This window comes from Stegostoma tigrinum, chromosome 19, assembly GCF_030684315.1.
Source record: "Stegostoma tigrinum isolate sSteTig4 chromosome 19, sSteTig4.hap1, whole genome shotgun sequence".
Lineage (NCBI taxonomy): Eukaryota > Metazoa > Chordata > Chondrichthyes > Orectolobiformes > Stegostomatidae > Stegostoma > Stegostoma tigrinum.
In genome coordinates, this window is record NC_081372.1 from 35,624,312 (window position 1) to 35,639,130 (window position 14,819).

The window sequence follows — 14,819 nt, forward strand, 5'->3', positions numbered from 1 at the left end:
GTGACTGCTTCGTTTGAAGCAGGGAACTAACTGGTACAGAACCCCAGTAACAGCCTGCCAATGGAAATTAACAATTGTTTTCAACTGCAGAAACAGCAAGGCATCAAACTGTAGGTGATCACAACTGGCAAGGTCATATACAGATTTAATTAGCGCTGAAAACCTGGGATTTAATTTACCTCTCACCAAGGGCAGATCATAATATATGACCGGAAAGTTTAACTGCCTGGGAGGATGCTTTATTAATATAGACAAAGCTTGTTGATGGGAATGAAAGCTTTAGAGTGGACGAGTGAAGTAATCATGGCACCATGGAAAAGGGAGCCATTCAAGTAGGATGAGCAATAAGGAGTCTAGTGGCAATGCAGTGAGGGAGATTGACACTACTCTCTGCTTTGAAGAGTCCAAGCTCAGATTGCTGTGCTGCCTACCCCAGTGCCAGGGTTCAGGACATCTACTCAGGGATTTGCAGCGAGAGAGGGGGAATCCAGTCGTCATGGTCCACGTAGACACCCAAAGCGTAGGTAGCACAAAGAAGTAGAGTCAATAAGAGGTGCTGGGTGTCAAATTCAGCAGAATATCTAGATTATGATGTTGCGTTAAGGAAATTAGCGAAGGGCAAATCAGATTAGTGAGATTAACATCCTGCTCAAAGACTAATGAGGGAGTCCTGGATTTCAGATTGAGGACGCTTGTGCCAGTAAAGAGGAAAGAAAGACCTGTACTGACAGGACAGTCTTCATTTGAACCATGCTGAGGCTGTTGTTCCTCCCAGCTCCACACTACACAAAGAGGATTTTAAACTATCAATAGGGCCAAGGGATAAGACATGGCAAATCGAAGAGTAGAATCAAGAGATATTTTAATAAGGAAATGATAAACAGACTGTGACAGTCAAGGTTGGAGTGTTCAGGTCCAAGAGTGAATCAACAGATAAGATTAGAATTTCCAAAATGAATAAAAAGATGAAAGTAAAGCCTCTGCATCTGAATACACATAGTATTTGGATCAGATGAACTGAGATTGCAAGACAAAACGCACAGCACGGAAACAGTCCCTTGGATCTAACTCATTCATGCCAACCAGATAGCTTAAATTAATTTAGTCCCATTTACCAGCATTTAGCCCATATCCCTACAGACGCTTCCTATTCCAGTACCCATCAAGACACCTTTTAAATATACTAGCCTCCATTACCCCCTTAGCCATTATAGAGACTTAGCTGCAGGTTGTCACAGATTGGGACCTGAATGTTGAAGAGTACAGGACATTTGGGAATGGCACGAAACTCAGAAAAGGTGGCAGGATTGCTCTGTTAATTTGGTATTAACACAAAGAAAGCAATGGCCAAGCTCAGGAAACCAAGAAGCGAAAACAGTTTGGGTAAAAATGAGAAATGTTAAGGCAAGAAAGTCACTTGTGGGAGTGGTGCACAGACCCCCTAACAGGAACAACATGGGAAGGTGCAGCGGTAAGGAAGCAATACTGAGAACTTGTCAGAAGGACACAATCATAGTCACGTGAGATTTGTAACTACAAACAGAGGGAAAAGTCAGATGGATGAAAGTAGCCTAGATTAGGGACTCATAAGAATGTTTTTGGGGTTATTTCTAACAGTAACATGTCTGGAGCTGACCAGAGTGCAATGTATATGAGGCCTGATTTTGTGCTACATGATTGAATTAATGATGATCCTGACTACAGGAGAGGACTCATGATGTGTTGTAATTCATAGATTATGGAAACAAGTAAATAAGCACTAAAGAAACTGAGATCCTGTACCATAATAGCATGGGTTTGTGTTTTAGCAACTCGCCCAAGGAAGCAGGAAAAGGCAAAGGATGGTAAAATGATGGAGTTGAAGAACCTGAGCTAACAACAGAACGTAACTGTGCTGAAAGTCAAACAGCATTTTGGGTTTCTGCTCCAAACTTGACCTGAAGTAGCAACTGAGGGTTAAACCAGATAGGAGTACTTTCTATAACAGAGAAAACACAATTTCAGCATTAAGATCAAGTATTCAGTTCTTACCCTCTACATTGTTATAGAAGTGGCAAGTTCGTGTGGAAGTTTTCACTCGACACATGTGGACCTGAAAAAATAAATCACATCTCAAGTTGATTTATTCTGAGCACAAAAATAATGTTGTGAGCACATTCCTGAGCTTTGGGACCTAGAAACTTCTTTTCTAGAAAAACATTTGAAAATTCCATTATATTTCAATGAGCTTAGTTTTCCTCACATGTTTACACATTCAATTATTACAATCCAGTACCTGCGCTGGTTAAAAGCAACCAAATTAACACACAGCAAGACACAAATTGGTGAACTTCTTGATCAGAATAGATCAAATATGCACCAAGCAGTCAGGGGACCCTAATGCTCATTAACATCACCAATTTTAAATAGAACAGGAACAGAGAACCCATTAGCTAAATCTAAATGCTAGAATCCTCAGTGGGGAAGCTCAAATTTGCATCCCAGTTCTGGATGGTTTTCACTCCGAGCTCTCCTCTGCAGAAGCACTGGTGAATATAATCTGAAATTAGGAAAAAGACAAGAAAATGAAAGAAGCTTTGTAGACCAATTTTGCTGAATCCCCATTTGCTAAAGAATGTCATCCCATTAGCAAAATGTTAAAAATGCATCCGTGGGCTGGGCAGCATAGAAAATGAGCACACTGTTTTAAACCTTTGTTTGAATTTATCTGGTATCCTTACCCTCTGCTAACTTAAGGAACCTACATGCACTGATAATGGGCATTGCAAGTGATGATAGAAGATCCAACTTGCTTTCCGTCATGCAGCTGAATAGGAATCTCTCCAGCTCTTCATAAATTACCTGGCACATGTTGGAAGGATTTGTACGTTGACATTCAACCAGTTTGGCTTCAGTATAAAAACAGCCAAATTATAAATTGTAAATGCACTAGGATGCAACAAAAAAAAGTACTATGAGGTCAACAGTGAAGAAATGTAATTAGTTTCCACTGGTATTTGCAAAAAGATTTCAGGCACCCCAATATAAACAGCAACATGACTGACAACACTTCCAAAGAACAGCATTGACCCTCAGATCCCAATGATACATTTCCTAATTTTAACAATGTAAAATTCAAAAGATACTGTATATAAAATTGTTTACTTACAGAGTTAAGAATATTATTCCTCCACGTTTCCTGTACCTTTCCAATAAGAATAAAGCTTACAGGACTGTTGTTTTTACACTTTGTTAATTGGCTTCAAAGAATGATATCTACCCATGATGTGCCAGACAGAAAAAAAATGCTTGACCTTCCTGTAATTCTGGACAAAATTTTTATTCTATATATATTGTTGGCAATTACTTCAATTATTTCTGATCCACATTAAAACATTTGATAAATAAATGTATTGCTATCACCTTAAATTGTACATCAAGATTATTTGCTTGCTTCTTTACTCCTTCCAATTACAGCATCGTATTACGTCACATAACAGTTGGAACCCTCCTCACATATGCAGAAGCAAAGCAGATGAAGAACAGAAATGCAAAAAAAAAGGTACCTCATTAAAAGCAACACAGAAAAGTTAAATACAGTTCAGAAACTTTCATTAACCTTTACGTGATTGCTTTCCTGTTTCATTACTTCAGGGTGGATGCAGAGCTGATCTCTTGACCCAAGAACGCATACCTTTGGTCTACACAGGAAAGGGAGTGAAATAAAAAGTGACAATGAATTGATTTGTTCATTAAATTCTAACTACTGAATTTAAATTTCTCACCACAGGGCATTTGCAAATATTCAAACTGTAATTCTACATAAAGTAAAAACATCAACATTGGCTGCAAAGCTTGAATCTGCAGTTCCACAAGTAGAGTTAATTGATTCAACTGCCCAACAGTGCCAAATGCCATCCATCAAAATCTTAGCCTTCATCACACAGATTGCAACATGAAAAATCAACAAGCAAGAAAATCTTAACTAATTAAAGTTAGCTTGCTGCACTGTAACTGGAAATTCCTTAATCTTTATGTCCTAAGACTATATTTACTAAAAAACAAATGGTACAATATAAGCATTACCTTTAAACTATTATATGCAGAATAACTTACAGTAACATCCTCCTAACAGAAACACACCCTAAACAACTTCACATTGGTCTTTTGGAATGTATTTGGTATTATATCCAGCAGTTAAACTGGAAGCTCAGAACATCACACAAGAGAATGTTTCTGTGTTAGAGAAATCAAGAATTCTCAGTTAGTTTATTCTAAAGAAAATACAAACATTCAATCCAATGTATTCTGACAATGGCAAGGTTTTGAAAGCTTTCAATAATAGGGCAAAATTAATGAAGGCAGATGGGCATGGAAGGCCACACTGCCAGCAACAGGCCAGAGGAATTTTATAAGCCACTTGTGGGCCCCTCCTCTCTTGATGGTCTAGCAGATTAGGCAATCTGCTCATCACCCATCTTTTGGTCACTAATTGGGCAATTCATAGAAAATTGCTTCTGGATGTCTGTTTTCTACAGATCAAATCAGAATCTGATCCAGGCATTGAGAATCTGACCCAAAAACCCGACTCATATTTGCTACATTGGAACTAAATTGACATGTGCCAATTGAGCAACATCTATTAAAATTGTTTACACAGCATTTTCTCACTAGTATGTGACTAAAATCTACCCAATATTATTCATTCATTTCAGTTTAACAGGCATGGTCAATGAAGTTCATAAAAAGAAATAAGGTTAACTGAGCTGCTCCAAAATAAGTATCGTACCTGTACGCTGTGTTCCTTAGCTCATTAATTACTTGCGTGAGTTGTGAATGCGTCCTTGAGGCATAAACGATCTTTGGGATATCACTGTAACTTGCTGAGTGGAGTCAAACAATGTTAATACATCAGTAAAACATAAAAACTGAGTCACTGAATAATGTAACAACACAAATTAGCACTGAGGTTTAAGCACCAATGAAACCAGAACTTGTAAAACTTCAAAACACAATCAGGGCAAACAGAGCAGTCAGGTATTTTTTTTGCTGTCTTAATAATAGAATCATTGTATGAATGTGATCTCAAGATAATGTAAAACAATTCCAGATTTGCAATGAAGGCACAAAAGGAGCTGTTAACTGCAGTTGCAATACATTGATTAGAAGCTTAGCTTCACAGAGCATGAGTGCCACTTAAATATGGATGCACATAACAAACTGCGGTAAAATGTGAAGAAAATTACAACAAGAATTGTTACCATTCCAACTTGAGACTTCTGTCAAAAATTGAGGGACTCTTGATGTAGTGGTTTCGAAGAAGGGAGCAGTAAACAAAGACATATGCCTCAAATAGGAACTTGATGTGCAAGGTGAATAAAATAGTAACCAAACAAAATGGAGCAAGTAACATGTGCTCCTCCAATTCTAGCCTCTTGTTTATCCCCAATTGTTAATTTCCACCGCTGGCAACTGTTCTTTTAGCTGCCAATGATCTGGCATATGCAACTTATTCCCTCTTTAGACAATCTTTTGGTCATACACTTTAATATCTCCTGGTATGGTTTTTATTAAATTGTATTTGATTAGTGTTCCATAAATCATCTTGGAATGCTTCACTACTTCAAAGCAATGTATAAACGTATCAGTGATAATGGGAATTGCAGATGCTGGAGAATCCAAGATAACTAAAGTGTGGAGCTGGATGAACACAACAGGCCAAGCAGCATCTTAGGAGCACAAAAGCTGACGTTTCGGGCCTAGACCCTTCATCAGAGAGGGGGTTGGGGAGAGGGAACTGGAATAAATAAATAAATTCCAGTTCCCTCTCCCCATCCCCCTCTCTGATGAAGGGTCTAGGCCTGAAACTTCAGCTTTTGTGCTCCTGAGATGCTGCTTGGCCTGCTGTGTTCATCCAGCTCCACACTTTTGTTATCTACAATATATAAATGTAAGTGGTTCTTATTCGCTCTTCAAGGCTAAACTATTCTTGGCTAACATTTCATCAAATTTTGATAGCAGGCAAGACACTTTAACACAATGGCTTCCAAAATTGGACAAAGATACTTTGAAAGTGACACAAGATCAAAACTTTGTATATGTACATATAATCTAAAATATATTAGAAGTATTACCTAAAATAAGCAATACTTAGTCAACATTGAATAAACTAACCTTAAATTTGTTTCACATTCAGAAACAATTCTCCAGATCAACTAAATAAAAGCAAAACACTGCTGATGCAGGAGGTCTGAAATAAAATCGAAGAGCTGGAGAATCTAAGCAGGTGTGGCAGCAAAAAAAATTCTGGGGACCAAAAAGAGAGTTAACATTTTGAATCCAATGATTCCTCTTTGGAACTGAAGACAGAGTTGGTAAAATCACTGATTTTAGAGTAAGGGCAGGTGGGGGAGGAATGGTACTAATGAAACTGAAGCCTCAATCAGGGAAAGGCTAAGGGAGGTTGGAGATCCAAGCTGTCATTGAACACAAGGTAAAAAGAGTGGCAGTGCATGTAGAGAAGACACATGGTTCCAGATTGGCGACAGTGAGAAAATAAACATGAGCTCTGACTGAAAGCAAAACTCTAAAAAGCAAGATGCACACCAAGTGAGGGGGGATATCAATGTAGTAGACAGATATTGAGACCAGGTGGTTGGAAGGTGCCCAAACAGAAAATGGTGAACTAAGCTGCATCCATGTCCGTATCTGCTTAGTTTCTGCAGCACTTTTGTTTTCATTCCAGACCATACGGTATATCTCTTTATTCAAAGTCATCCTGTGATTTCGATGAATTTTGCAGATTTCTTCTGAAAATAGAACAATGCAGATGCAGTGGTGGTAGCACTAAAACTCGTAGCAAGGGACTAGATCTAGGAAGAGAAACAAAGCAGTCAGGGTTCTAATCCACGGCCACGCTTCATGAATCTCTTTGGGATCCACATTGTTGCTCATCAGGTTCGGTCAAAAGTGGATCATTTATGTTGCATCCCATTTTATGGTGGTCAAAGCAATCACTGATATTTTGTTAGAAGATATAGGGTGTCAGGGCCTGCAGAACAGAACCCTAGCATGAATCACCGTTGACAGATAAACAGACAATTGATGGAATTAGGGAAACTAGATAAAAGTTGATTTTACCTGAATAAGCATCTGCAGATGCACTGCCCCATGAAGACAGAGATCGACCCTCAAAAAGTTCTTCCCCGTTCAACTGACGGGATATTTTGTTTGCTGAAATACTGTCTCGTAAATGTTCTCTCCAGGCCAAAGAAGCACACAAAAGACAAAGTGTTTTTCCTGTGCCAGTCGGGCTTTCTAGAATCCCATTTACTTTCTGCAACACAAGAAGAGAATGAACCATAAATGTTCCTTTCAGAGTACACTACTTCCCTGACAAAAGTATGACAAGCTAGTGGTCCCTGAGTACATGCAGAAAGGGTATATGTATAAAGAGAAAGATTTAGAAAATAGGTGGACTGATAAAGCTTGATACACTGATCAGTTACGTAAATGTCGCATGGGGCAAATTTCTGCTCTTTGCCATTTAAAGCTAAACCAAAACACCTTGATAAAGAACGCAATTTATTCAGCAAAAGCAATCCATGACTCATATTATAACTAGCCAAGTCTGACTACAGATACAACAGTATCAACCAGTACAGTGCCAAATGGAAATCAGCAACAAGTGACAATGGTAACTATTACAGCACTGTTTTAGCCAGATGCATTAAGTTTAGTAGACAATACCTTACACACGAAACAGGTAAAGTACTCGATGTACATATTTCTTTCAGAAATGCCTACCATAATTCACTGCAAAAGACTGCAGTCTCTATCCCAGGTTTTGACCACTGAAGCTACTAATACTCTCGGGATCAAACAGCGAATACAGCAGCAGTCGTCCTCTGGCCTGGTGCTGTTGGTCAAGAAAACTATGACCACATTGTAGTAATTAAGGGTAGTTTGCTTTTGTGGCCTTTCACCCATTAGAAATTGGATTTAATCAACAACATTATCACATTTAAGCCAAATGCACAGCAGGGAATCGTGCTAATAATAATTGATACACAGTCTGACGTCAACAGTTTAGAATGCAATTCGAATTTTTTGTTATTATGGCTCATTTGACTGCAGTACAAAGCCATACAACTCATCATGACTCCAGGCTGATTCTCAAGCCCCCGCAATAGAGAGTGGAGCAGTATAACTGGCATTAGCATAATTAGGTTCAGATGATGAGAGAGAATCGCTGCAAGAGTGTGAAAGACAGTGAAAACAAGAATAGAAGCATCTATATCACAGAAGGAATGGTAACTTCAATGCAATGCAAATTAGATTGCTACTGCACAACATTATGGAAAAACTGAATATAATCTTATTGAAAAAGGATTAGAAATAACCAGCCTTCAATTTCACAAGAAAAGCATTAAAACTATTTCACAATGATGTTCCTTGCAGCAATACGAATTAATACTGCAGTTTGTTCTGCCTATAGATTATAACAACACTGCAGTTCTAGAAATGTTTCTTTTCATTTTATCTTTCATGTTTATAGAGAGCTGCAGGAGATTCCTTGTAGCATTGAATGAATTAATAATTCGGTTTGTGGCAACATTAATGTTTTCAATGTCAGGCATAAAATAGCGACAATAAAGCTGCATTATAAGGTTCATATTACCTTTTGTAAACATTCTATCACTTTAGACATATAATTCTCTTGGCATTTATAAGGAATGTAAGGAAAATCTATCGTTATTCCATCAAGCTGTATTTTAGGCATTTTGGTACCTAAAAGACAAAAAAAAACAGAAATAATTAAAAGTTGAAAAAGAGAATACATGAGTTGGCTGTGATAATTATTGTCAATTTTCCAAAATTTACTAGTACAAAAGCAAAACTCTATAAATGCTAGAAATCTAAAATACAAACTGAAAATACTGACAATAGTCAGCAAATCTGGCAGCATCTGTGAAGAAAGGAAGTGAATTATCATTTCATGTCAATGACCTTTCATTGGGAGGTCAATCATCTCAGCTCCCAGGCATCTCTGCAGGAGTTCCTCAGGGTAGTGTCCTAGGCCCACCATCTTCACCTGCTTCATCAATGACCTTCCCTCCATCATAAAGTCAGAAGTGAGGCTGTTCGCCGATGATTACACAGTGTTCAGCACCATTCGTGACCCCTGAGATACTGAAGCAGTGCGTGTTCAACTGCAACAAGATCTGGTCAATATCTAGGCTTGGGCTGACGAATGCCCAGTAACATTCATGCAACACAAATGCCAGTCTACGACCATCACCAATAAGAGACAATCTAACCACCATCCCTTTACATTCAATGGTGTTACCATCACTGAAACCCCAACTATCAACATCCTGGGGGCTGCCATTGACCAGAAACTCAACTGGACCCACAACATTAACAGAGTGGTTACAACAGCAGGCCAGAATCTGGGAATACTGCGGCAAGTAGCTCATCTCCTGACTCCTCACAGCCTGTCCACCATCACAAGGCCTGAGTCAGGAGTGTGTTGGGGTACTCTCCACTTACCTGGATGAGTGCAGCCCTAACAACACTCAAGAAACTTGACACCATCCAGGACAAAGGAGCCCGCTTGATTGGCACTACATCCACAAGCATTCACTCCCTCCACCGACACTTAGCAGCAGTGTGTACTATCTACAAGATGCACACCAGAAATTCACCAAAGATCCTCAGACAGCACTTTCCAAACCCACGACCACATCCGTCTAGAAGGACAAGGGCAGCAGATATATGGGAACACCACCACTTCCAAGTTTCCCCCAAGTCACCCACCATCCTCACTCGGAAATATATCGCCGTTCCTTCACTCTCACTGGGTCAAAGTCCTGGAATTCCCACCCTAATAGCATTGTGGGTCAACCCACTGCAGGTGGGCTGCAGCAGTTCAAGAAGGCAGCTCACCACCACCTCTTCAAGGGCAGCTAGGGATGGGCAAGAAATGCTTACCAGCCAGCAATGCCCACATCCCACAAAATGAATTCAAAAAGTCTGTTCAACTCCGCTTTTCTCTCCATCAATGCTACCTGATCTGCTGCATGTTTCAAGCATTTCCTGACTTTAATCCACAACTGATCATCACGTTCAAGATTTTTCTGCTTAATAACCTAAAAATCTAGTACTGCCCATTTGCCCTTCTGCCTAAGAATTAACAGGAAAGTACCTAAAAAGACTGAAGTCCAACAAAAAAAAGGAGAACGAGTAAAATGCAATACTCAATGCTGTTCTTCATTTCTACTGTATTCTAATGCAACACGTCCGTGACGCATTGTTACAATTTTTATATATGATTAGACATCTCTTTCACTGAAAGCTTCTTGAAGACAAACCAAAGCAGTCAAGAGTGAAATATTTCAGCCTGTCACTTTCAAAATTTACAACTATCATGGGAAAAACCATTGACCAGAAACTCAATTGGAACTATCAAATACAACAGCCACAAGAACAGGTAAGGGGCGAGGAACTTTGTGATGAGTAACTTGCCTCCTGTCTTCCCAGCACCTGTCAGCTATTGACAAGGCACAAATAAGTGTGATAGCGTTACTCTCCACTTGACTCAGTCTGGCTTCAAAACACTGAAGATACTTCACACCAGCTAGGACAAAGCGCCCTGGTTGACTGGCACCCCATTCAACATTCACTCCCTACACACTGAGACCAGGTTGCACCATCTATTAAATACATTGCAGTAACTCATTGAGGCTTCAACAGCACATTCCAAACCTACAACCTTTACCACCCTTAGGATTAAGGGCAGGATATGATTGGGAACACCTCAATCTGCAAGTTCTCCTCCAAGCCACACAGCATTTGGACTAGGATGTATAATCACCAGTCACTCAATATCACTGAGACAAAATCCTGGAATTCCCTTCCTAACAAGCTCTTCTACAAGCTTTCAATGGTTTAACAGGAGGCAGTGGCATGGTGGTAATGTCATTGGAGTAGTCATCCAGAACCCTGGTTAATGCACTGCGGTTCAAAGCCCACCATGGACTGTATTGAATTACAAATGGCCTATAGACCACATAACCGTTATCAATTGTTGTAAAGATTCATTTGATTCATTAATGGCCTCATAGAAAGAAATCTGCTGTCCTTGCCTGGTCTGGATTACGTGCAACTCCAAAGTGATTGTTACATGTCCTCTGGCCAATAAATGCTGGCCTAGTCAACAAATAAAAAAAATGCAGTTCATTGCTACCTTTTAAAGGGCAATTAGGGATCGGTTATAAATGGTGAACTAGCCAGCAATGTCCATAGCACAAGCTCAATTTAAAAAAAACACCAATGTACTGTACCACACAATACACCTGAAAAATATATTTAAACTCACAGCAAAACCTACATCCATTAATCAATTTGTATGTTGGTGACTCCTGTAGCTCTACACACTGCAAGGTCAAACTTACTGGCAACCTTCTCAATAGGATCCCGGTCAACTGCTCACAGTAGAAGTGTGATGACAAGATTGGACGTATCAAAACTATTCTACATTATAGTGGCTACCCTGATCATTTGCTCTGTATTGTCCAAAGTCAATAAAGGGCATAATTCCATTATTTTCACCCCCGAACAGTGTCCAGTCTACTTGAAATTACTCTGGAACAGGAAGATGTCTCAGAAATCTATGCAGCAGGTGAAGTTAGCTACATTACATTGCTGCTTTGTCGTAAACACTTGAGTGGCATTCTCAAAAGTTTTGTAGAATTTGCACATGGTGTTTCTATTAAGCAAAATCAAAACGTTCTGTCTTGCACTTATCATGATGGGCAGGCAAGAACCCAAACTTGAAAAGAGAACAACAGGAGAGGGCGTTGATTGGTTTGGCCATGGTTGGCATGATAGGCAGTATTAAATATGAACTTCTGTTAACTGAAAAATTTCAGGGCAGGCAAATAGATGCTGCTGTCAGTCAGAAAACATTTTGCTTACCACACAAATGAATAATGCGATTAGAATTTCAGTGCTGGTTTGATGCCAGGTAGGTAGGCTGTATGTCCCAATGACTGGTGGACTACATTGAATAACACATCCTCTTGGTCACCTGTAATAGACAGGATGCTGATCCTGTTCAACCAGCCATTACAACCCCAACATTAGATCTTGCCTTTGGATCACATTTGTTAAATAATCCTGAATATGCTAAGAGATACACCAGAAAACAATTTAAGATTATCAATTGGATTTGCAGTGTGATTAATTTTAGAAGCCACACATCAATACACAAAGACCCTAATCGTTGCAGGCAAAAAGGAATTTGTCCATATATTGTGCCCTTTTTATGGAAGGCAGGGGCATGAAAAATTCCAATCCCGGTGATATTCTTCCACAGTGATGCTCTGACCAGTGCAAGCCTATCTGCCTGGCCTGAAATTTTTCAGTTAACTTAAGCTCATATTTAATACCGCCTGTCATGCCAACCATGGCCAAACCAATCAACACCCTCTTCTGTTATTCTCTTTTCAAGTTTGGTTTCTTGCCTGTCAATCATGAGAAGTGCAAGACAAAACGTTTTGACTTTGCTTAATAGAAACACCATGTGCCAATTCTACAAAACTTCTTCCACTGACTAAGTACATAGGAAATGTTAGGGATTTTCAGTGCTGGACAATAATGATGAGATTTTAAAAAGTCTCAGATTATAAATTTTGAAAATCAAGCTTATTTAATAACATTTTTTTTAAAATAAAATAACTACTAAATTTATCTTAAAATCTCAACTTCAAAATATTACTTTTCATATTCTGGACACCATCTTAATTTGGATCCACGAACTGAGACCACCACAAACAGGGGTGAGGACGGAATCAGTATCTTAGCATCTGATTGTAACTTACTGAAAGTACAGACAACTGTAACAATGGTCACACTCGAATTTCCTTCATGGCAAGTGCAACATTTATAAATGTCATGTGCTCATAACGATGGACAGTCAGATCACCAGGAATACCACGAGTGGAAACGTGAAATCCCAAAACCAGCATAAAGGCGGCAATAAATGACCAAGTGTCATTTTCAGGGTAAGCGTGCCCCTTCAGCCTCCGGTCTGTGCATTGAAATGACACGTACTTTCCAGCAGCAGGCCAGTCGTGAGGTTCCCAATGAAAAGCACAAACCTTTGAGATTCATTAGTTGTGTAACAGCGGGAGGAGGGGCAAAAAAGGGGTTGCACAGGATAATTGGCTCAAGTCGTCTAAAATAATTCACAATTTGCATTAAAAATATTAAGGGAATCAAAGGTTTGCATCAAGGAAATTCAAATAACCCATAAAAGCGGGATTTTGTGATGTTGCGTGATGAGTTACTTTGAATGAAGCACTGGAAGCTCGATGAGGAGTTGCTGGTAGATCTCGGTGATGAGGGATGATTTTCCAAATTGTTAGTTTGAAACCAGATTTTATTGCATTCACCCACTTGCAGGAATCTCCAGTTGACAGCAGCGCTTTGCTGCTCGAAAGGCCCAGGCCGGGCACCGAACCGCGGGATCCCCGGAGGCGCTGCCGCCGCTTGCCTGAAATGAGCCTGGATTCAACTCGTCCGGCTACGGCCGCTGCTGCTGTTCACTCACATGTGGCGCTTCTCGGCCTCAACTCACTGAACTAGGCGCGGGGTTAGTGGGGGCGGGGTGGGATGTGGGAGGGACTAGGCTTTCAGGAACTTGTCCTTTCAGTTCGCTCAGTGCCGGGTTTTCAAACTGTCCGTTAGAAATGGTTCAATTTTCATTGAAAAAAAACACCACCACATCCGAATTGTCACGGAATGCTAACAACAGCAAAGCACTGCTGCATTATTATGACGCCTCTGACAAAACGGGCGTTTAGTTGCAGCAACAATCTTTATTGATATAGCGCCTCTAACGTTACAGCACATCGACAGATACTGCCCGTGGTTTGTCGCAGCTGCTTTATTCGTTCATAGCGTGAGGTTGTCCTTGACCTTCCCTGAATGTCAGAAGACATCCCACAAGTCCTTCATCTGATGAAGGGGCAGCGTTTAGAAAGCTTGTGATTTTAAATAAACATGTTGGACTATAACACAGTGATAATGGGAACTGCAGAATGGTCTAGGCCTGAAACGTCAGCTTTTGTGCTCCTAAGATGCTGCTTGACCTGCTGTGTTCATCCAGCTCCACACTTTGTTATCTCGGACTGTAACCCCGTGTTGTGTGACTTCTCACTTTGTCCACCCCTGTCTGACACCAGCATCTCCACATCATGGCTTCCCTAATTAAGAGGGCAGTTAAGAGTCAGCTATGGGTTTGCAGGTGAGAACACCACCACCTAGTTCCCCTCCAAGCCACTCACCATCCCGACTTGGAACTATATTGCCATTCCTCCACTGTCGCCGGGTCAAAATCCTGGAATTCTTTCCCTAAGAGCATTTTGGGTCAATCCACAGGAGGGGGACTGCAGCAATTCAAAGGGGGAGCTCATCATCACCTTCTCAAGGGCAGCTGGGAACAGACAAGAAATGCTGACCAGCCAGCAATACCCACGTCCCACAAATGAACAAAATAAATTCATGTGTAGGCCAGAGCAGGTAAAGATGACAAATTTTGTTACCTAAAGGCGATTGGTGAACTAGACATTTTTTTACAACAATCAATGGGTTTAGATGGCCACCAGTAGATTAGCAATTTATTCCAGATTATTTTGCTCCACTCCAGATATACAACTAGGAACAGAAATTATATAAAATGCAGACATGAATGCTCTACAATCATTTTTCCTTTAAATGAATTGTTGTACTATGCAAAAGAGCACAAAGAAATCTTGTACTATTAAGAAACATGC

At 40.0% G+C, this 14,819-nt stretch overlaps 1 protein-coding gene across 4 annotated transcripts in view; it reads right to left on the bottom strand.

Moving 5' to 3' along the window:
* Positions 1-13,731, bottom strand: part of rtel1 (regulator of telomere elongation helicase 1) — a 149,221-nt gene extending 135,490 nt beyond the window's left edge. For 2 of the 4 annotated variants that reach the window (XM_048550500.2, XM_048550499.2), the window contains exons 1-6: positions 13,332-13,731; positions 8,660-8,769; positions 7,120-7,315; positions 4,769-4,862; positions 3,599-3,680; positions 2,032-2,092 (exon numbers count right to left, since the gene is read on the bottom strand). In XM_048550500.2, the coding sequence (XP_048406457.2) occupies positions 2,032-2,092; positions 3,599-3,680; positions 4,769-4,862; positions 7,120-7,315; positions 8,660-8,761 (535 nt within the window). In that variant the 5' untranslated portion in view covers positions 8,762-8,769; positions 13,332-13,731. The remainder of the gene's footprint in view (positions 1-2,031; positions 2,093-3,598; positions 3,681-4,768; positions 4,863-7,119; positions 7,316-8,659; positions 8,770-13,331) is intronic. The other 2 variants (XM_048550501.2, XM_048550502.2) reach the window with 2 other exon arrangements.
* Positions 13,732-14,819: the final 1,088 nt, after the last annotated feature.